Below are 23,413 nucleotides of genomic sequence, written 5' to 3' on the forward strand. Positions count from 1 at the left end.
TCTATAGCCTAATGTCTGCCTTGCTTGAACTTGATTCCCGGGAGGAAATTATAGTCTATGCAGCATTAGAAGACAAATAGCCTACAGTCCAGACTAAATTTACAATAAATGCAAAATATAGACTACTGAAATACAAACATAGGCTACAAGTGTGCAGTAACTTCTTGAATGCGACGAGCAGACGTAGCCTACGCTTTGAGCCTCCATCTAAGAAAAGTTGTGTTTGTGTGTGTGTGTGTGTGTGTGTGTGTGTGTGTGTGTGTGTGTGCGTGCGAGCGAAGGGGGGTTACCTTTTAACATCAGACTCCAACTACCATCATGCAGTATAATATCGTCTCCCTAACAACGGCTGTTGGCACGCCCAAGCAGGAGGCTTGTCCCTGAAAGAGCTCATTGTAGGACTGACTGGGATGGGATTGTGTGAGAGCACTGGGATACTGTGGACCCCAGCTAGCCTAGCTAGGCTAACTGTATTAGTTGGTCAGCACCGGGGGGATTAGCTTGCTACAGTCAGCCAGGGGATTGCCGAAGTCTGAATCATGCACATCGTCATTACGATCAACAGGGAGTGGAGCAGAAATTGTGCAAGATACGGATAGCCAGGGCACGTTTCGTGTTTAAGATTGCGCGGTTGATTCCTCGGATCAAAGTTCCTACATTTACCGTGTGTATCCTGTCTTAGGATAGGACTCCTGTTAGGAACCGCTGATTCTTCCACATGTGTCCTAGGCTGAAGTGGCCTGGCGGGGGTAAAACGGGAGACAAGCTGAGCGAAGAAAAAGGCTCACATTGTGGATACATTTTTTCATTTTAACTGTGATTTCTGAAGTTGAAGAGGAGGATACAGAGTGGACGGAACATATTCCTGGCTAACTATTGCTCGCTAACATGGGGAACGCAGGGAGTATGGATCAACAGACTGATTTCAGGGGTCATAACATGCCCCTGAAACTCCCCATGCCAGAGCCAGGTGAACTGGAGGAAAGATTCGCGATTGTTTTGGTAAGTTGACAACCCTATGCGCTGCTTTCTTGTGGGGCGATATTAGTTTTGATAGTTTCACCATTCTTTGTCCCTCCGTGCCTCATTTCGTCTGGGTCTGTTGGACCGACCGCTATCTGGCCGTCCGACTCGCACCCGTTCTTTTGTGTGTTCGACAAAAAGGGCCGTTTCACCAAACCCCTCCACGTATTAAAAAAAGAAAAAAACTATAAAGTTAAGAAGCGTGCAGTTTACAGTTTTCAGAAAAATACCTCTGGGGTTTTCACTTCTGCATCAGAAGTAAGCCTATCAAGTTCTCGTGGGACCTTATGCAAATGAGGAAAACGCACTTTAATCAACCCGTATTGACTCAACAAGTTGGCTCTGGAATTTGATGGTATCTCGCCATCGTTTGCAGCTAATTTACACAGCTACATTTCGTTTGGATAAGGGGTGAGATTCGAGTAGTAGTGTGGCTGTTCAAATGTAGCTCAGTCAGTAGTTACATAGCCTTGGATTCTTGTCCCTTATAATCAAACCGCTTAACTCAAAAGAAACACCTGCACAGCTGTCTGCCAAATGATTGGTTGATTTTAATTATTATCCATTCATCTCATTTGGAGATGAAACACTGGTCTACAACCCAGTCTGAATTAACATCCTCAATGCTTTTAAAACAAGTTAAACTCATAGTTTACAGTAGCCTACCCACACATCCTCCTTAAATATACCTCATTAAATAGATAATGTCAAGCAACATGTTGAGAAATGTTTCCAGTTCTAAATGAAAAAGTTGTGAACCAGGCTCCAGGTACTGGTCGCCTGAATTCTTAGTGGCAAACTACAACTTGCTGACTACTTCAGGGGCACGTCCATTAGGCTACCACGCTCCAGACATCTTGACATGGATGGCAGAGCAGCTGAGGGCTGTGAGGTCGTGTGTAATATGGGTCAGTCATGATTCTAGGCAGACCTGGTGCTCTGGGGAGGGGTGGTGGGGGGGGAGTGCTTCACTACTCACAATCACCACAAACCTCTAAGAAAGCCTCTGTATGAAGAAACAAGAAAGAAAGCACTGCAGGTTTGGCCACAAACTTTCTGTTGCCACACAGCATTGATGCCGTACAGTGTTGCTGACAGAGCGAGCCCAGACCCTTTCCCTTCTTATTACCTAACCTTTTTTTTTGTGGGAGAGTTTACTAATGTGTGTCACAGTGTTCCAGTTGGGGTGTAATTGCTGCGTGTCACAGGCAGATCTATTCCATGCTGTGTCGGGGAGGGGAGGGGAGCCGCCTTCAGGGTAGAGAGGCATGACGTCACACAGTTAGCCCTGGAGGATTGGAACCTTCTTCCCTCCTTAATCCCGTCTGCTTTTAGGATCACCTGCTTTTCATGATCTGTGAATGCCAAGAGGGTTGCCTGCCTCCAACCCAGGCGCCTTTCAAACAAGCCAAGAACCAGAACAATCTGAACTGGCACAACATACCAGGGGGCGTACTTTGTGTTCTAGAACAGTTCCCTGTTAACTCTTCCTGTATTTCCTCCGTGAAAGTCTCAAAGTCAGTAATTGACAATTTAGGCAATTATGTACAGAGTGGATGCTAATCAGAAAACACTTGTTGCAGAACCATCTGATCACTGTTGTTGTGACAGACGCCAGTGCTACGCTGGGACCCCCTAGCCTGCAGTGACTGTCACCTCCTAAACACTGCTGTCGGGCCTTGCGTCTCTAGCATGGAGATGATAGCCTGTGGCTAGGCTAACCCACTCCAGCTCGGTCCCTTCGGGCTGCTGCCAGGATGATGTCTCTCTTCTTGGCAGGATGTGGGGCCTGCAGCATTAGGAGAGGTCAGCGTTTGAATCACAGCACTTCCGTCTTATTTACTGCTGTTTAAACCCCTGATGCTGGCTCAGCTAGCTCCCTTAATTGAGTCTGAGTGAGTGTGTGGCTTGGATGACCTGGACCCAGTAGGCAGTCTGCTCAGACTGAGAGCCAATAGTGATTACAAGGAAGCATCACCTGGCCCTTCAGTCATCAGTAACAACACTGTGTTGACTGATAACCACGCCTTAACCTGTCTTAAGAACTCGGGTAGAGCTGGCTGATGTTATCAGCACTGGGTTGATACTATCACTGCTAGGGTCTTCTTAGCTACCATTTCACAACCATTAGCATACAGACATTTTTTTGTTTAAAGAGAGCATTCACAAACCATTGTGTGTTCTTTTTCTTTTCTGATGTTTTTATTTTTTGTTTGCTCTATTCTAAATTATCTGCTCTTTTCTAATGGGTTTTCTCATTAGAAAGGTAGTGCTTTGGACGTACTTTGGACGTATTTGAAAGGTAGACGTCTACTATTGGGTTACTCCTGCAAATAGAGAGCACCTGCTTACGCAAGGGCTCCCCACCTCTTCATCTGAACATTACAGATCCAGGGCAAGCGCCAGCTCACTCTTTAAGCAACCAGTTGGATTAAAGGCTCCAATCTGCCTCTGACCACATTAAAGCTTTGACCTCACTGTAGGCCCTACCATTAAACAGGACTCCGTGGCGGCTGTGAAAAACACCTTGTGTAGTAGACGCCCGGGCTTCACATCTGCAGGGCCGTACAGAGGCAGTCTGAGCGCTCCGGAGGGAAGCCATGCTGCTCTACTGGATGTGTGGACAGTTGCCTTCCATATTTAGGCCATTAGGTAGCTTGTTAGACCAATATACTTACACTGTAATTATCCCTCTTTAACAGGGTATGCAATTATTTATAGCCTGGTATTAGACCTAATCTATTACACCCATGAAACCTGCATCCTAGATGATTTATTACCCGACATAAACAGTTGTGTAGAAAGATAAATCAGATAGTAGTAGTAGTAGTAGTAGTAATAATGCTGATAATACTAATAATGATAGTACTACTAATAATAATGACAAGAATAATAATAATAACAAGAATAACAGTAATAATAATAATAATAATAATAAGAAGAAGATTGATAAAAAAAATACCACTAGCTTTTAACAGGAAAAAGTCAAGGTTTGCTGCTGGCTCAAACCTTATTAAATAAATGCCTTCCTTTGACACAGCCACCAAGGATTCCTAGAGCTGGGCTGATATTGAAACTAGATGCAAGGCCTCTGCCAAGATAAGAGAAAGTATTTCACGTGACCTTGACCATGAAGAGCAGCTGTAATGTAAACGTCCTTTGTTGATTCATTGGCTGGAGACTGTAGTACCGGCCCAGGTACTTTTACTGAAGCTCTTCCTCTAGGCTAGGCCCAGGTTAGGTGCAGTGCTTGTCATTCTCCATCCTTAATTGCACTGTATGATGAACATTTCTGAATGGAACCCCATACAGCTCTGGCTCCTTATTTTTGTCAACATGGAGTGTGAAAAACAACTTAAAAAATACATAAATCCTGTACTATCCTTTTTCCATCAATAATGAGGATTTGTTTTTCATGCAACACCAAGGTAAAGTAAGAAAATAAGAGGTGTTTAGAAGTCTCTTTCACTCTGTGGCGTGTCTTCAGGCTTTCGAGTGGTTGCCATAGCACCCATGACACCACTGTAGGATGTTTGCAGCGGGAGGAATCAAAGTGGAGGGTTGAACTAGAGGTCGGAATAGGTGTCCGCTGCCAAGTGCTTTCCTGTTGGCAGGATAGTTAGTAGCTATGCAGGCTAGTGTAGGCTAGCTGTGATTGTCAGTTTCTTTGCTTTGATTAAACTAGGCTATATGAGAGACTAGCCTATCTCATCAAACACGATGATGACACTATCAGTTGATAAGTCAGAGAGCAACTTAGAGGCTGTGTTTGGACTAGTCCACTGACTCTGGCCTGTACTTGCTTAACTAACCATTGAAAGCCCCCAATCTATTGAGTCACATGTCGAATGTGTAGGCAGCATCACCTTGGAACACAGGAAGATGACTCACTCTGTGCCACAAAAATGTAACCTGCGGCCTACTTGCAGCTTGTCCAAACCATGGATCTCACATGGAAATATTGTGCTCACATCTTAATTTAGGCTTTGCTGAGAAGTCTGGCTTGCCAGTGAAGTGGGGACGTTTGTGGCAGTTATTAGGACTTTTAATGCCATATGGGGGGACTTGGGGCTTAGCTGTTGTTATAGCTGGTCTTTTCAATAGTCTGTCCAGATTACCTCTAAGCTGCTTTGTTTAAAGGAAGCCATAGAAGACTTTGTATGTTATTCCTCTCTAAGATACTGAACTGAAGGTATTCATATTAAGGCATTCCTAGTTTTTCAATACATTTAGTTGTGCAGTCATTTATTCAATGGCCCTTCAACTTGTCTAGTTTGTCAAAACACTGACTGTGTCTAAGCCTGGATATGATCCACAGTCAACAACATTTCAATTTAAATGGTTCTTCTTAAAAACATATTTTATATGTAGGCCTAGGCCTTATTAAAGGGCCACCATGTGAAGACAACATTCCTCGCATTTTCATGTGGACTCTTCATTAAAAACAGCACAATGGCTATTCTCTGTGGAGCAGAGGGTGCACAGTAGCCGTGTGGTGAGCAGCAGGCCTGAGGAACAGAGCGACTCTTTATGCTATGATGAGGAGGACCCAGCTAAGACACAGCCTGGCACGGCACCCAGAACCAGCGGCCTGCAGCCGGGGCATGGCCGGCGCCCAGGCCCAGAGAGCGCCGCTACCCATCACTAGGGTGGGCTGGTCTGGTCGCGTGTGGTGTGTGTGTGTGCATGTGTGTGTGAGTTCCGTGGTGAGGCTTATTATTGAGATTGAGAGGCAGCCGGCAGTGACATGGTGCTGGAGCTCCAGGATGCTCTCTGAGTACTTGGCCACAGCAGGAACATTCATGAACGCCAAAGCTTGCTAAGTGATCCAGCAGCCAGCCAGTGTACTGGCTAGTCCCAGTCCCCAGAAGTCCACACGGCCGGCGCTGTGGTGTTGCGTCAGTGTGTGTGTGTGTGTGTGTGTGTGTGTGTGTGTTTGGGAGATGTTCTCTTTAAAGCCTGAAGACCTCTCACAAGCTTGGCTGGCAGAGGGTCAGCTGGTTGTGTGGGAAGTGGAACCAGTCTTTTTTGGTTGTGTACAAGCAGCGATGTGTTGAAATCCTACAGGGCCTTAATCGTTATTGTTGCACTGTGGTCATTTTTGACATTTTGCCTCTGGGGGTGATTTTGGTAATTGCCTTGATTTCCCACAATGTTGTGTGGGCAGAAGGACTGGTAGAGTTGGCAGTCTAGAATAGGCTATAATGGACTATTTTAGTACCACTGGCCTCGCAAGTGGAATTGGGCTGAGTTAAAGATTTTGTACCCACACTGTTTTGACCCTTGCTGAGGTCTGATATGACAGCGAACATTGTAGAACAGCAGGCTAGGCTGTGCTCCACACTAGGCTGGGTTCTAGAACACTGATCAGTTCCTCTTAACAAGATTCTAGGGTAAAGGCTAGTTCCCACTTCCCATAAACGCAGAGGCCGTTTAGGGTTAAGTTAGGTTAGGTTAAGGTGGGTTGGGGTTAGGGTTTGACTGGTCTCTGTGTTTTGGGGAACTAACCACTACCAAGATTCTATCTTGGGCCTGGCTACCCTCTGGTCTAGGAGAACACATTCATCTAACCCCTGATACACTCAAACAGATAAACAGACTGATCTCATTTCTCTTAGCTAAATATCACAATGGCATCATGTGATTTGACTGAATGTTAATGGTGCTGACCACTGTATGTGCCTTCATTTAGCTGTCTGCCTGCTACCAGCAGGTGTAGCCTGATGTCACTTAAGCATGGTCAAGCCTGCACTCTTTCTGTTGGACACAGCCAGTGCCAGTCCCCCTCAGTGTCCAGACTATCCATGGTGTCACCCAGAAGCGCTAGCACAAGAACCACACAATACTGTAGGAGAGGAGAGTCACTATTGGCATTCTGCCTCTGTGGTGAGGTGCATTGTGGGCTGGGTCTGTATAGGCTCCAAGGTGACAGCTGTACAATTGTCTAGCCTGTTTTCTGTGGAAGAGTGGGTGTTTTGTTGTACTCACTTTGTTTTATGTTCATGGTGTTAAGTTTCCTTTATGATAGAAGGACTGCATTGTCTGCGTTAACTCAAAACAAGAAAAAAAAAAGTTATGATTTAGCCTAGGCACACACACTCAGAATGTCGTACAGTTGTGGACGAATCAGAATCTGAGAGTTGAGGCCCCATAGGCTGCTTTTAGTCTAATCTTTTTAGTCTAATCGTTCTGTTGTTGCCGTACTGATGCCAAGGACTGGCTAGCTGTTATCAGGGCTGTTTACTTAGTGACAGGCTCCTTATAATTGTACCGGATAGATTTGAAAAATAATTCCTGTCCGCCCTCAAAGCCCTTCTTGGAATGGTTGCTCTGATGTCGCCCCTGGCCATTTTCTCACCCTCACATCCAGATCTCTCATAATGCTCCTCACAGCCAGACTGGTCTGGGACTCTCTCCTAATGCTGCGCACTCCATTATGAGTGTGCTGCCATTATGTCTCCTGCTACAGTTTCTGGCTCCTGGCTCCACTGGTGCTGAAATATTTATGCATTTTTGGGGAAGGCTCCACAGACGTTTTATTTTTTATTTTAATAGGCTTTTATTTTTTTATTATTATTTTTTTACTTCAGCCCTGACTGATGACCTGACAACCGCCTGACAACCACCCGTCTGGGCTGTCTTGAGACATGTGTGACCTCTTGAAGCTGAGTATGAGTAAAAAGAAGGGTTTTGCAAGGAAGTTCTTGCCAGAAGCAGCATCTCATCTGTAGTGCAAAACCAGAGGTCCAGACACCACTATCATGCTCTTGCCGGGGGCTTGATATAGGCCTCCATGACAGCTCTTTAGGCTCCACACACAATGCAGCAATCTGTTGTTACAGGTTTATTGGACAGAAGATGCCTCCTTCTGCCCCCCACACCACCAGGCTGGGGCTGAACAGGCCTTGGACTAGATTTAGGTTTGCAAGCCACTCCCCCATGAGTCAAGAAGTAATTAATTTAGCAAATTTACATAGCCTACCGGCAATCTTGAATGTTCTTTTCAAAGTCTTATCAGGCAATGGACTGTAGTGATATTGGTGATCAAACTAGCCACCCTATCAAGACTGGATTCTTTGGTTGGGCACCTGCAGTTCCGAGTGCATTAATCATCTCCTAGTAGGATTGTGTGAGTGTGAGTGTGAGTGTGAGTGTGAGTGTGAGTGTGAGTGTGAGTGTGAGTGTGAGTGTGAGTGTGAGCGTGCGTGTGCGTGTGTGTGTGTGTGTTTGCGTGTGAGTGTGTCTTACGTTTTTGTTCAGGATTCCTCAGAGTTCTCAGATGTCAGAGGGATCGAGGCGGCTGTGTTTCAGAGGTAATGTGTGCTGGCCTGGTCCTTTATCTTTTATCCAGCTGTCTTTGTGAGAGCCCGGCTTCTGGCCCTTCCGGAAGGGTTAACAGCGCTGCCAAGACCGTGTCTGGGAGGCGGTGATGAAACGATATGGAGGCTGATTTGACAGCTCTGATAACAAGTGGGCCAATCGGGTGCCGGCTACTGTATGATAATGCGCTGGGGGGTATATTCATCTGATACCCCCAGAAAACAGCTCTGCTTGCTCAGGAGTTCTCCACATCGGTGAACCAACAAAAAGAAAGTAGGAGTGGATGTTTTATGTTTCCTCACACATGCCTGAAACTATGTAGTGGTTCTTGTGTTTTACCACAAAAGCCAGGTCCTGTTACAGTACCCTGTATCCCAATACAGGGATCGCTGGATATGATTTTTTTTCTTCTTCATTTCCTCATCTTTCACCGTGATTTTACTGTCACATTTGCCACTATAACCAATAGCCACGCATGAAGGATCACATCACTAATCAATCAGCTGGATGAGTAATGTCTCGCTCTTCATCCATAGTTGTCCTTCAGCTTCAGGCTGTGGTCCAGTCAATGATGCAGTCACTTATCCTGTCAACTGTCCAGCTCCAGTCAGCTCCTCACTCTCTCGAAATGAAGCCCCTCATGCCCACGGTTACAAATGCGCACACTTCTTGTTTTGAGACCACGATGCTACCAACCCTTCTCGTTGAATTCCTCTCCGGGATCATGTGGCCCTGTGCAGCCTTGAAGTTAGACCCCGAAATGGCTGCCAGACGGCCCTGTGTTGGAGCCCGGGGCTTCCTGGAGCCTGGTCCTGTTTACTCAGCAGTAACGCTGTGTGTTTGAGGGATCAGATGTGGGAGAGATGTCTTGTTTGGAGAGTTGGAACCCCTTTGGGTGTTGCCGCTTCAAGCAGTCTGCTGCATAACACGTCCGGGGCTCTGAAATGAATACCTACGGTCCCTAGTCTATGAATCTGACAGAGCTTCTGTTCCCCTGAGCTCCACTTCAGAGATATAGAAGAGCCCTGAGGCCAGAGGCTCACAGCCTCACTTCTGCTCACATGACTCCAACACTGCCAGGGATCTTTACAACCTGTGTAGTGTGTCAAGGAGGCGGTGTCATTAAAGTTGATTGCTATGGATAAGCTCTGCAGGAGACCATTACAGGGAGGTCAATAGACTAGCAGAGGAGGCTAATTTGAGCTCTCTCTCATAGGCCCAACTAGCCGGCTTTAAATGGGATTTTGTAGCCGGATTCAAACTGGCACAGTCCTCTTGTGTCGAGGTGCACCAGCTGCAGAGAGAGGCTACGTTGTAACTGGCCTTGCCTGTTCTAATCTGATGTTGTAGTAGGCTGGATGATAGAAAGTCTTTCAGAAAGACTAGGTCTATATGCGTCCAATTTACAATATGACGTGTCGGTCTAGTTAGTGCTGTGGGTAAACACACAGGAGATCAAACATTATAATATTATGAAGTTATGAAATTGAAATTCTCCTCTGCGCTCAGCCCATCCAGTTGTCCTTCCTCCAAGGGCAGCTGGAAGTAGACAGTAGGCAGTGCATGGGACGTGTCAGGGGACCAATCCAAGTGCTCCTGTGTTTTCGTCAGGGACAGACAGCGTTAGCGATCTGTTCTTCTGCATGTTTTTCGTCAGTTCTTTTGGGAGGAAACCTTTGCGAGCACAGGGAGAACATGCAGACTCTGCACAGAAAGGCCCACTTTCACTGACTTTCCGCACGCACTTCGGGAGCTGGGATCGAACCGGGGACCTTCTCCAGCCTGCTGCTCTACCTCCTGAGCTACGTGCCGCCCCTGATCAGAGAGTGACTGTGTGGTACTATGTCTTGGGATGACGCGGCAAACAGAACAAATCACTACATCTACAATCATCTAAAAGGATTAGGGGTTGGTTGTCATTACCGGTCCTCAACACAGGACACGGCCTCATCTCCAGTAAAAAGTTACTCAAATATATTATGGGGACTTATACTCTCTTTAAGGTCATAAACAGTCAATAACGGTTTTGGCTGTTGTACTGTATGTGAGCCAATCTCTGAAAACGCCCCTGTAGCCCTAGCACACGGAACCAAGCGTTGCTAGGAAAATACCACCATTAATTATATTCTAATCAGTATTTTGTCTCTGTGTATTAATGTCTTCATGTGTAGTATAAAAGAGTTCAAGCACTTAGGGAACAATACTCGCCTATTACTTTATGGCAGCAATTCAATCGCCGAGGTCTTCGTCAGTCCATATACGCCTCAGTTATTGGTTGTCATCTCTAACTTCCCACTCATTCATGCTCTTGCTCTGTTGGAGTTAAAACATATGGACTCCACCCCCAGCCCTCGTTCCTTCGTTCCTTTCCAAACACTTTCGCAACCAGACATCTGGACTGCTCAGAGCCTCCTCCTCTGTGTGTGTATCTCTTGTTATGTTCGGATAATAACTTCCTGTAGTTCCTGTGCTCGTTCAACGGCAAGTCTGGTTTCAGGATGTTTTCAGTAGACAAGCTGTGTTCAGCCAAGGGCACGCTCTGTCCGGTTAGGATAGCTCCGACGGTGATCTGAGGTGAACCTCCTCACTCACAGGCAGAAAGAGAGACCCCTTGTCAGACCCTCCCTGCAGCTTGAGGTGGGGACATAGGGGTCATGTTGTTGGAAGCTATGCTCCCTCTCTGCTAGGGGGGATATCTAAATCTGAATGTTGATCAATTAGCAAATATAGAATACCAAAATGGAAATTTGGGGTATGTGTTTAACAAGTGTACATGAAAAGATGACTCCCCAACTGTCCTGGACACATTCCAGCAAGCAGCAGCTTCTCAAGCTAAACAACCGTAAACAATCCAGTTGTGAGTGAGCGGGGAGGAGGAGTTTGTGGTGGTGGGCTGGGCCAGGCGAGTTCTGGGGGATTACCAGGCTAATCTGAAGACAGACAAGGGACACCTGTGCCCCCCCCCCCCAGAAAGCAGCCAGGGGATTACAGAGCCATAATGCACTAATGAGAGGCTGGACGCGTGCTCGGACCACCCGTTTTCAGCTGGATACCAGCCGAACATGTTGTTCTACCCTCCACTTCATTTTTAATTTTAAGACTTTGGATTGGTCTAGTTTAGTGTTGTAGAGGGTGTTTTGACCCATATTTTGTACACCAATCCTTTCTTTTGAAACCGATTAAGGGTAAGAGAGAGACTTTAGACTTTTAAATGCTGGCCTACTACTGTCTGGGTGACTAGTGACTAGAGTGTCTCTCTGGGACTCCCGAGCAGGGTTTTTCCTGGCTCAGAATGGGTCTTTGGGGGGTGATGCGCACACAATTCTTTTTGTGAAACCTCTGTTTTATGCAGGGTAGCCTACCAGCATATATAGGCTTATATTGTTCACTGTCGTTCTGACTGAGCTCACTCTTCGCAATTGTGGAAAATCTCTGACGTGACACAAAATGGATATGAAGCCAAAATGTTTAAGATACCGATCGCCTGTCTATTAACTCGATTGCTATTGGTCCAATCCACAGACATTGCAAGAAAGAGGGGGTAGGGCTGCACTTGAAACAAGCTCCTGTACTAAACACATTCAGAGAGGATTTGAATTGCTATATTAAATTACTGTTGCGTAGGCCTAGGCTACGTTTACACAAAGCTATCACCCAGCCTTTCCTTGGAGCAGTGTCTCTGTAGACAGCATCACATGTCCCCACATCTGGAAAAGTGTTTAACATATACAGTATGATAGGCCTGTAGCCTGAGGTAGCAGTTCTGTCGAATCTGTGTCAGACAGCTAAAGGTAGCCGCAGGCCGGAACGCAAACTATGACAGATACGGCCAAGTTTGTCTAAGAGAACAATTCATCGAGCCAGTCATTTCCTGAATATTGAGCAACTCTTATATGACTTGTGTTATGACTACTTGACAATACCTGAAACATTGCACACCTGGGAGTACAAGTTGTAGCCTGCTCCTCTGTCATGAAAAGGTCAACAAAAAAGGGCACTAGAAAAGAGTGAGCGGTGTGAGAGAAAAGGATGATACGGAGGAGGCTTGATATGTTGGTCATCATCAGCAAGCCTAGTGAACCTCAGTCACAGTCCACACACTGTGTGTCTGAGCTGCTGGGAAAGCCATCTTCTGCTGGTTCTGTCGGTAGCAGGTCTGCACACAGCCAGACTGGATGACAGCTCAGGAAACGGTGAGGAAATACACTTCTGTGAGAGAGCCAAGAGCCCAGGCCACTCCCACACTCAGCCTCCTGTCTGTCTGTTCAACAGCTGAGTGAAGAGACTGCTCTTCGTGTGTGTGTGTGTGTGTGTGTGTGTTCAGATGAGCCAATCTCAAAATGGACGTACTCTGTGAACTTTGCAGGCCTAGGTGCTGAATTAGGGTTAGGGAGGTGAGGTAATAAACTGTCATACAAATAATACACTTTCATACAAAAAAGCAGCTTAAAGTTATTGTAAAGCAACTTAAATATGCTTCACAATAAATACATTTTAGTCTTTGTTAAGATTAGGTTGGTATCAAAAAAACTCACCATGATGGACAGAAATAGGTAATTTGAGTACTGATACATTATCAATGTTTAGCCCTGTTGTTATTACTAAGTCCAGAGTGTTACCATGCTGATGAGTGGCTGCATTTACATGTTGGGTAAGTTCATAGCTGTCCAGCTTAATTCAAACAATGTAAATTCACCCAGGTCAATGTCATTACAAGCGAACTGTGTAGATAAAATGGCTGCAATCCCTCCTCCTTTCCTGTTTTGTCTGACTGACTGATACAAATGATAGTTTGGAGGACAAGCCTCTATCAGTGTTGCTACGCCAGTGGAGTTGTTTAGCCAGATCTCGACTAAAAACATACAATACAAATTCTCTAACCTTAACCATTGACCAAGAAGAATTTGTTAGCCAACAATCTGACATTAAAAATAGCTAATTTCAGCTGTCGGGATTCTGTAACAGGAAAGGACACTGGTTGTGGCTGAAGTTTGAAAATTGACACATTTAAGATGACTGAGACAGGCACCAGATGGTCTGTGATTCCAACAACGTGTTTGACCCTCCCACCAGCTGCTTCAGATCACCAGTATTAAAGGGGTGGCATGGGGTCTGTCTTATCTCTGGTAGACACCTGAGGGAGGATGTCTGTGGTTATTGCTGTGTAGTCATTCATCAATTTGACTTGAGCTCCAGTAGCTCTACTTTAGCTAACTGCTTGATTGGTGGGTGTGGCCGGGGAGAGAGAGGGGGGGGGACAGATAGCAGTAGTCTGGGGCCTGTCTCTTTCGCAGTTGTTTCGCCGGTCTAGAGGGGAAGCGCCTAGGATGACGCATCGCATCATCTTCCGGTCTGGACCGGAAGAAGAACAGTTGTTGTATCTATAATTTCGGAGACTAAGACGCTGCGGTGGCTTCAAATGTGTGATATTATGTATCCGGTACACTTCTTCCATGACTTCTTGAAATATTTCTTCAGGTATGTCCATGTTTTCTTCCATCAATGTAAATAAAGCAGGCGGAAGTAGGAGGCGGGCTCTACAGGCTCGAGCCGGAAGAAGGGGCGGGCTTAAGGCAGTGAAGTAAATAGACACCAGGCTCTCCTCCCTGAGGAGAAAGAGGAGAGAGGAGGTGTGCTCATGCCTCATGGTAGCCAGACTCCCTAGGGTCCTCTCCATCCCAGCTCTGGAGCAGCTCTGAGGGGAGGCGGTGCTGCGTTGCAGACTTCCTTAGGATCTTCTTTCTCCTTTGTTGTTGTTTGTAAAAAGTAAATTTCATTGAGCAGATGCACACAGACACAAATCAGTTTAGCAAAAAGCCTCTTGAGTTTTCGGTCAAGACCGCACACCATGGCGGTTGGTACATTAGACTGTATCGTCAAGGCGATTTCATTTCCACAACGGTCGCTCAATACTGGGCTGGCAGAATGACGTTTTTAGTTTACCCTTGTTTAATAATATGAAATATTTAGGCCCTGGCTTGAATTTTGAGGTTTATTGACTCTCTCCACCAAGCAGAGAAACGGATCAATCTCGACCTATTTGCTTTCTTTTCCGAGCTGAGCTATGCACCCCGGCCGCAAAATACGCCTGGACCTCCAGTGAGCTGGTGTGTGTGGAGGGTGTCTGAGCCAACAACAGCTCCGTTCCTTCCGGCTCCTTCTATGAGTCACGCAGCGCCCGGACAGGCTGGCAGGCCCCACTGTCCGTCCCCGAAGTGCCGGTCTGTGGCACAGAGTTTAAATCAATACGCTACAACTTTTATTCGAATGTGAGGTGTGCCGCTTGGCGACGTAGGTAGGCTACTAATTCACTGTGCCCTTCAGAGAGGCGCGCGGAATTCTGTCTGCGGCTGAACACGGAGATGGAGTATTTCAGGGACGCTGCTTGCGATAGGCTACGTGGTTTACGTGCCACAGAGGGGACACGGTATTGGATATCTATCAGACGCGGGGCGGTTTAGCATGAGGGAACTCTTACTGTTATGCTGCTTTCCTCAGCGGTCAGTATCTCAAGTCCACGCCCTCGTGAGAAACAGAAAGCTGAGGGTCATTCCGTCTGTCCGTAGACAAACGTACGGCCGATTTCACTTTTGAGTGGAGGCTTTGTGTGAGGCGACTTGTCGCTGCTACAACGCTAGTCTTCCTGGAGACGAGTGGATGGTGGTGAAATGGAGCGTGAGAAGGCTGCGCCAGACTTTGCTGCTACAAGCTTATCCTTTTTTTACATTTTGTTTTCCGTCGTCTGGAGAAAATACTGGTAATCAGCCAGAAAGGCAGAGGGATGACACGCACACACACACACACACACATGCACGCACACACATTCATGCATGCACGCACAAACGCACACACATAAACACGCACACACACACACACACACACACACACAAACACACACACTGTGCTGTCTGCAGAATCTGCTGACTAATTTATTTCGCATTCAGAACTATTCTGTCCAGGACTTTTTAACTCGTTGTTGGCCTAATCTTTTATTGGGAAAGGTAGCTACAACTACAGTCACTCACTCAAACATCCTTTAGACCACCCAGTATAGAGTATTCTGTAGCCTGGGTAGTGAGTGTAGTCTGCTGTTGGTTTAGTTTCAGATAATTGTGTAAGAGAGATTTAACACACCTCATGAGGCGTTGGGTAACAAAACATGTCTGGAGCCGACGGTGGGCTGCCACGCTCCAGCCTGGACTGGGTCAGGTAGGGCAAAACGCTGCTTCGCTCCCTCTCACAAGTCATCAGCACCCCATTCATACTCACACACACTCACACACACCTCATACACACACACACCTCATACACACACACATGCACGTGTGCAGACATTTTCCTCATACGCACGTGCACAGACATTCTCCTTATACACACGCGCGCAGACATACACCTCACACACACACACACTTTCTGCTGGTCCTCTGCCGGGGAAACTTGAGCCCCGCCAGTGAGTGGCTGTCACAGCTCATTTGGGAGGAGAGGGCATTAAGAGAGCTTGTGCTTGAGCTGGAGCCTCACCAGACAGGAACCCCACAGCCCCGGGCAGCCAACCAACTCACCAACCAGCCAGACAACCAGGCAACCAGCCAGCAAAGCAGCCAGACAACCAGACAACCAAGCAGCCAGACAACCAACCAAGCAGCCAGACAACCAGGCAACCAGCCAGCTAAGCAGCCAGCCAAGCAGCCAGACAACCAACCAACCAGCCAGCCAGCAAACCAGTCAGACAACCAGCTAACCAACTAGGGATGAGACCGAGACGGTATACTGTAAAACCGTGAACCGCAGTATAAAATGTCCACGGCATTAGAACCGTGACATTCCCTGTGTTTACGGTATTACGTTTCCGGTATTACACAATAATGCGCTGCTGAAACTTCACATTTCAAGTTGCTTGCAACAGTTAATTTTGTAATTTAATATAAGCTTGCTATTAATAAACTGAGCTTAAATACAATAGTATGTATTTTCCATCATGTGTTGCACTGAAGTTCGATCAAAGTAAAATACTTGCGTTTTTTTATGTGTTGGGGAGGTGAAATGCTGTATACTGTGAAATATCGTAAACCGTACCGTGTAGGGATGTGCACGGTTAACCGAGTACTCGAGTACCCGAGTAGGCGATCTGCTAGTCGGAAAATAAACACTACTCGGTTAATCTAAAGGCTATACAATATGGCATGTTTGGCCGTGAAAGCGCGCATTTCTGAGCGCCTGTGCCCTTTTTCAATTGTTACCAAAGAGGATAAAGCATTGGCGGCTGCCTGGAGAAAAGCGCTGTATACGGAGCGCTCAGGCGTTTTGAAAACATTGCCGTCTCAACTTTTCAGAAAGGCGCTTCCAACGTCACTGCGGCTCTTTCAGGCAACCAATGATTAGATATTAGATAGGGCATGACTCGTCAGCTGTCTGGGGATCCCGGGGGAACCCCTGCCTGGCTATTAAACGGAATATCTGAAAGTACACCGATCGTAAAAAATAATAAATGCAGCCAGCTGTCAGGGGTAGTGATGACTGATTACTAGTTGATTACTGTCTAGCCAGCTAACTGGTTACGTTTTAAAAGCTATATTTATTTTCATGGACACAGTTCTTGGGTGCAAAGTTACGTGGACACGAAAACTAGCAATAATTAGCCCATGGGCTTGCTACTGCTAGCTGTCCATGGTTCGGTTTTCCATACTGTTAAGCATTTTTGGATCAAACTACACCGTGGTTTTGCATAGTGTTAAAGCATTTTATGGATCGAGCCTCAGACTTTCAAACCTGTTACAGCGTAGGTAGCCTATGAGAGAACTATAGACTTAAGCCTATATACAGTATATGCCACTTCATTTGTTTTGTTTTGACAATTAAACGCTGGTACCGGGTCTCTGATGTTGTTTATCTGCATACTGTGCATAGTAGGCAGTGGTGTGAGTGGACTTTGTACTCTGGCTCCAAGCAGCACTCCCATCATTTTGCGGTAGTCTAATCATGTTGGTAATGAGGTGGTGCTGAAAAAGACAGCGAGTACCAGCACAGGCCCATGCGCGTATAGCCTACTCCTATAGTTTTCCAGCCTGCTATAAAGAAATATTGAATGAATAGGCCTGTTGTTCAATAAATCTATTTAGTTTTGCATGGACATTTCTCTAATGAAGGCTTGACGCCGAAACATCCATTATTGTCCAATAAATTGGAAATAGGCAGTGAGTGCCGCGGTGCTTTTTAGATAACGCTAAAAATTAATTCACTTGTTATCCGGCATCGGCAGTAAAGGCTTGGTTTAATACTTAATTTTGATTAGTAAATTAGAGGTCTGGTTGCATATTGTAGGCTTAGAGTTTTCAGAGTAGCCTAACGATAGGCTTAATAAGCTATTTGAGCTGGGCAGTGCATCCACATTAAAAGGCTGCGTTTTTCGATTCCGATAGCTTCATGAAAACCTGTGGGTTATTCAATCCGATGATAAGTAATGCATCCAACCACACATCAGCTTTTAAATATGTTTATTTGCAAGGGCATGGACGAGACATGAAAGCACCGCCACGGTAATAACGGCGGAAAAAAACGTATTCCCCTCCGAGGGGGCCGGGGTTCAATGCGCTCTGTCTGGACGGTATCTTTTTTTGAGTAGGCTAATCTTTTTTTTTGAGTAATCGGTTACTCGAGTAGGATCAGGTTAGGTTACTCGGTTTTAAAATTAGTCGAAATTCCCATCCCTAGTACCGTGTAACTAGATACCGTACCGTAATGCAAAAATCCATACAGTCTCATCCCTACAACCAGTCAACCAACCAACCAGCCAGCCAGTCAGCAAACCAACCAACCAACCAACCAGCTAGCCAGTCAGCAAACCAACCAACCAACCAACCAGCTAGCCAGTCAGCAAACCAACCAACCAACCAGCTAATTAGTCAGCAAACAAACCAACCAGCCAGCCAGTCAGCAAACCAACCAACCAACCATCCAGTCAGCAAACCAACCAACCAACCAACCAACCAACCAACCAACCAACCAACCAACCAGCCAGCCAGCCAGTCAGCAAACCAACCAACCAACCAGCCAGTCAGCAAACCAACCAACCAGCCAGCCAGTCAGCAAACCAACCAACCAACCAGCCAGTCAGCAAACCAACCAACCAACCAGCCAGTCAGCAAACCAACCAACCAGCCAGCTAGTCAAGTCTGCCAGCCAGCCAAGCCAGCAGTCCACGAGAGCGCTTACCTCATCATAGCACTTACGTCAGTGACATCGCCACTAACCCATCTGTCGCCAAGACAACAGGCTACCGGACTCCAGCCAAAACAAGGCAGCAGCAGAACTGGTGTTGGTTAACGGTTTACTCTCCCACATCCAGCCGTGTCATCCGGTTGGTGCGAAGGGGCTTAGATCCTGGCCTCCGGTTGGCCGGCCGGCCTAATATGCGTGGAATGTTTGTGGTCTTACCTCATATATTGTGACTGGTTGTTCAGGTGTAGAGTTAGGGGAGGAAGAGGGGGGGCAGTCTGGTGTGTGTGTGTGTGTGGGGGGGGGGGGTGGCTTTTAGCGTGCATTTGGTGGGGGGGTCTGGCAGTCTGGGGACCCACCAGACAAGTCAATGGAACTCCGGAGACTCCAATTCCCTGTAGTCAGCAGTCAGCCGACTGTCTTCACTCTCAACCCTGCTGAATACTAACACAATCTGCTGTTCCCTGAGAGAGAGGGGGAGAGAGAGAGAGGGAGACAAACAGAGAGGGAGACAGAGAGAGGGAGAGAGAGAAAGACACACACAGAGAAAGAGTAGCAAAGAGAGAGAGTGACAGAGAGAGGGCACGGCAGGCTGCTATTACCATCATGTGTGCTCTGTGGAGAGAGAGACTGTTCTGCTGAATCAGACATGGTCTCTCTCTCGTGGTATTAGAGATGACCTTTCTGTCCCACAGAGGACCCTTTCAGCCCCCCTGGGTGTTCCCATGGCGACCAGAGTCTGTGTGTGTGCGTGTGTCCTCAGTAACCTGTCAGTAGTACACACAAGGTCCTTTTCTGTTTAGTCTCAACCGGTCTCATACCCGTCAATGTAAACCTAAGGCTGTTCAGTTGCATAACCATATTCCCCAGTTTGAGTTACCAGTTCTTGGTTTAAAATGTGCAAGTATTGTGTGTGTAGGGTCAGTCCATTGAGTCTAAGACCACTTGATAGCTGATGTTGAAAACATAAGTCTCACGCAAAGAAAGTAGCCACGAAGGTGGCTAATTAGAGGCAGGCCCCTCCCCACACACAACCTCGTTTATGCACAGACACGAGACTCCGCTCCATCTCTCCTCCGTCTCTCTGACTGTCTGGGTACCAGTCCGTCACAGAGAGCCAGCCACTCCCAGTGTCATCATCATCATCATCATCCATCTTCCTCTCGCTCTCCTCGCGAGCGGGCGGGCCCTTGGAAAAACACAGGGGCGGAAAAAGCCGTCTTTCAGAGTGGAGCGCTGAGCACGTCCTGACAGACGACCCCACCGGCCGAGTCTGGGGGGGAAAATCTGCTCCGGTAGCTGCTGCTGCTGCAGGGAACACAGTAAAAAATGACCACATTTTCCCTTCCGTAAGGAGTGGAAAACTCTCTCTCTCTCTCTCTCTCTCTCTCTCTCTCTCTCTCTCTCTCTCAAGCGTTAGTGCTGTGACTGTTTGTAATTGAGGGTTGTGTCCAGCAGTCCCAGAAACAGCCTGGTCAGAGAGAGACCCGGGGTTGTGTTACACGGAGCGGAGCCGGCGACTCGCCCAGCTCCCCTGACCAGCTCTCAGATGTAGACCCAACTGTCATTTTGCTCTGGTTGCTATACAAATAAAGTTTTGTTTGGAAAGCTAGGCTGATTAGGCTTGTGGAATATTAAGACTACCGAGTCAGGTATCCTACATATCTTTCATATTTCAAGTTAATATCTCAGAGAAGTTGTCATCAGTGTGGCCTAGCGGAAAACGCATAGTTATTTTTGCTAACCTACTTCTACTGACCTCTCTTAGTGAAAGACGCTGGCTTTCACCATGTGCTGTTGTTCTACGATAAATCCCTGGTTAAGTGTTTCAGCCTTTTGTAATGTCCTTACGGTATGAGGTGGGATCAACACTCTTACGGGGTTAGGGGGAGCAGACCACTGCAGGTTTGGGGGTGGGAGGGGGGGGGGTGCATCATTAATAACGTACATGAAGCAGATGTTTAAAAGTAGGACAAAGGGAAAAAACTGCAACGAGGGAAGTTGTGTAATGCTTTTGGACGATGAATGTTGTGTTTCTACACATGTAGGAGTTTAACCAACACATGGTTGGATCAGCTCATACAACACATTTCTGGAAGTTATTCTCCAACCCCCCCCCCCCATCTTAACAGCAGATTTTTGTTCCAAATGCCCGTCAGTAAAATGATTGCTTTAGGCTGCAGTACCTATTATAACGGTGATGTTATCAGTTATCACTACGCTCAGTAACACCCGCTCTTTGTTGAAATTTTCGTTTAAACCAGCCTATATATATTAATATTTGATTGAACCATAGCGGATAACAGCCCGTCTAGGATTTCAGAGCAGAGTTTTGGTTTCTGGCGGAGGAGACTGGTCTCTTTCTGACTCCATGTCGTGCCAACGTTCCACTGATGGCAGTTGCATGTCAGCGGGCCTACTGGAATTTCATTGAATGGATGATGGAATAACACACACACACACACACACGCACACACACACAGAGCATAGTGCCCTGGGGATGTCTGGGGTATAAAGTGGTGTTTAGTGAATACTCTTGATGTTGGTTGTTATGACAGGGTTAAGGCTCGTCTCTGCCATGCAGACAACATGGTCAAGTTCCTCCTCCTCTCCTCCTCTCCTCCCCTCCCCTCTCCCCCTCTCTCCCTGGTCTAGAAGACAGACCCTAACCATTGCCTCAGAAGACCATCTACAGTAAAAGGCCCAAAGCAGTTATTAATATATTTCACACCAATGACCAACCGACTGTACATGTATACAATGTTTTGATGCAGCCTATAGGAACCTGCATGGCACTTTTTGGGGTTGTGTGCTGTGCCATGCAGACAGACCTACAAGACTGATGATCATCCAATTAACCCTGATCTGTCTCTCTCTCCCTCTCTCTCTCCCTCTTCCTCTCTATCTCTCTGTCTCTCTCTCCCTCTCTCTCTCTCCCTCTTCCTCTCTATCTCTGTCTCTCTCTCTCCCTCTTCCTCTCTCTCTCTCTGTCTCTCTCTCTTCCTTTCTCTCTCTCTCTCTCTCTCTCTCTCTCTCTCTCTCTCTCTCTCTCTTCCAGAGCTCTATGAACCTTCCTCCAGACAAAGCCCGGCTGCTGCGCCAGTACGACAACGAGAAGAAGTGGGAGCTGATCTGTGACCAGGTGGGACCTCCGGGCTCTGTTCTGTCTGTTCTGTCTGTTCTGTCTGGGGCCGGGTGTCGGCAAGGGCCTCACGATGCGATACGTATGCGTTTTTGCATGCCGTGTTAAACACACCGACGCCATGGCGACTGTTGCGGAGGGAGACGGACAGGGGCGAGCGGCCCTCACACACACACTCACACACCCCCTCACACACACACACTCACACACACACTCGCACACACACACACACCCTCGCACACACCCCCTCGCACACACACACCCTCACACACACACACACACACACACACACACACACACACACACACACACACACACACACACACACACACACACACACACACACACACACACCTAGATCAGACACCTCCCCAGTACCATGCACGCTTAGAGATTCCCCCTTTCTCTCCTCTTTCTCTCTCCTCTCTCTCTCTCTTTCTCTCTCTGTCTTTCTTAAAAGCATGCAACGCTTCTCTTTGAAGTGCTTCTCTCTCCAAATGTCTCTCTCTCTCTCTCTGTCTCTCGTCCTCCCTCTCTCCTCTCCTCTGCTGTGCAGTCTCTCTCTCTGAGGAGCAGCCAGTCTGGGTTTGACTCCAGGCTTCACATGTGGCTTCTAATTACAGAGAACACACTCCTCCCCTTCATCTGACAGCCACATGAAACCTCCCCTCCTTTCCTTTCCTTTCCTTTCCTTTCCTTTCCTTTCCTTTCCTTTCCTTTCCTTTCCTTTCCTTTCCTTTCCTTTCCTTTCCTTTCCTTTCCTTTCCTTTCCTTTCCTTTCCTTTCCTTCCCTGTTCTCCTTTCCTTTCCTTTCCTTTCCTTTCCTTTCCTTTCCTTTCCTTTCCTTTCCTTTCCTTTCCTTTCCTTTCCTTTCCTCTCCTCTCCTCTCCTCTCCTCTCCTCTCCTCTCCTCTCCTCTCCTCTCCTCTCCTCTCCTCTCCTCTCCTCTCCTCTCCTCTCCTCTCCTCTCCTCTCCTCTCCTCTCCTCTCCTCTCCTCTCCTCTCCTCTCCTCTCCCCTCCTTTCCTCTCCTCTCCTCTCCTATCCTTCTCTTCTCTCCTCCTTTCCTCTCTTCCTTTCCCATTTTCTCCTCTCCTCCCTTCACTTCTCTCCTCACCTCCCTTCTACTCTTCTCTCCTCCTTTCTCCTCTCTTCCTTTCCTCCCTTCTCCTCTCCTCCTTTCTGCTCTCCTCTCCCCTCCTGCTCCCCTCTCCCCTCCACACAGGAAGTTACATAAGCCCCCCTGGCACAGCTCCTGTTAGGCCCTCCCAGGTCCCTACGGTGCAGGTGCAGGGGGGCGGAGCCCAGATGGAACCCATCCACCCGTATCCCCCAGACCGCTTTTATAGCCACCACAGACGCTGCAGGAACCCCTTTATACATGCTCGTAGAAATCTCCTGGACATCCTACAGGCTTGCAGGCCAGCTTGCCCCTCCACGCCGGTGGCCCCAGGCCCTGTACTGCACCGTACGTTATCGGCCCGCCCAGATAGATGGATCCTTAATCAGCAGCCTGCTGGGTGTGTAACTAGGGATTTGTAACGCCCTGACCTTGGACAATCAGCCCTCAAAACCCACCTGTTCACCAAGGCCTTTGGCCTGTAGTTATTTAGTTGTTAGTTAGTTAGTTAGTTAGTTAGTTAGTTAGTTAGTTGTTAGTTAGTTAGTTGTTAGTTGTTAGTTGTTAGTTTAGTTAGTTAGTTAGTTAGTTAGTT

The 23,413-nt window shown here is 47.2% G+C and overlaps 1 protein-coding gene across 1 annotated transcript in view; it reads left to right on the forward strand.

The window, feature by feature from the left end:
* Positions 1–888: 888 nt before the first annotated feature.
* fmnl2a (formin-like 2a) overlaps positions 889–23,413 on the forward strand; it is a gene marked incomplete at its 5' end in the record, with an annotated part of 58,453 nt that continues 35,928 nt past the window's right edge. Inside the window, 3 exon segments of the mRNA XM_084442758.1 lie at positions 889–1,002; positions 21,617–21,742; positions 21,744–21,782. Of these exon segments, the coding sequence (XP_084298884.1) occupies positions 889–1,002; positions 21,617–21,742; positions 21,744–21,782 (279 nt within the window).

This window comes from Borostomias antarcticus, assembly GCF_949987555.1.
Source record: "Borostomias antarcticus genome assembly, chromosome: 9".
Lineage (NCBI taxonomy): Eukaryota > Metazoa > Chordata > Actinopteri > Stomiiformes > Stomiidae > Borostomias > Borostomias antarcticus.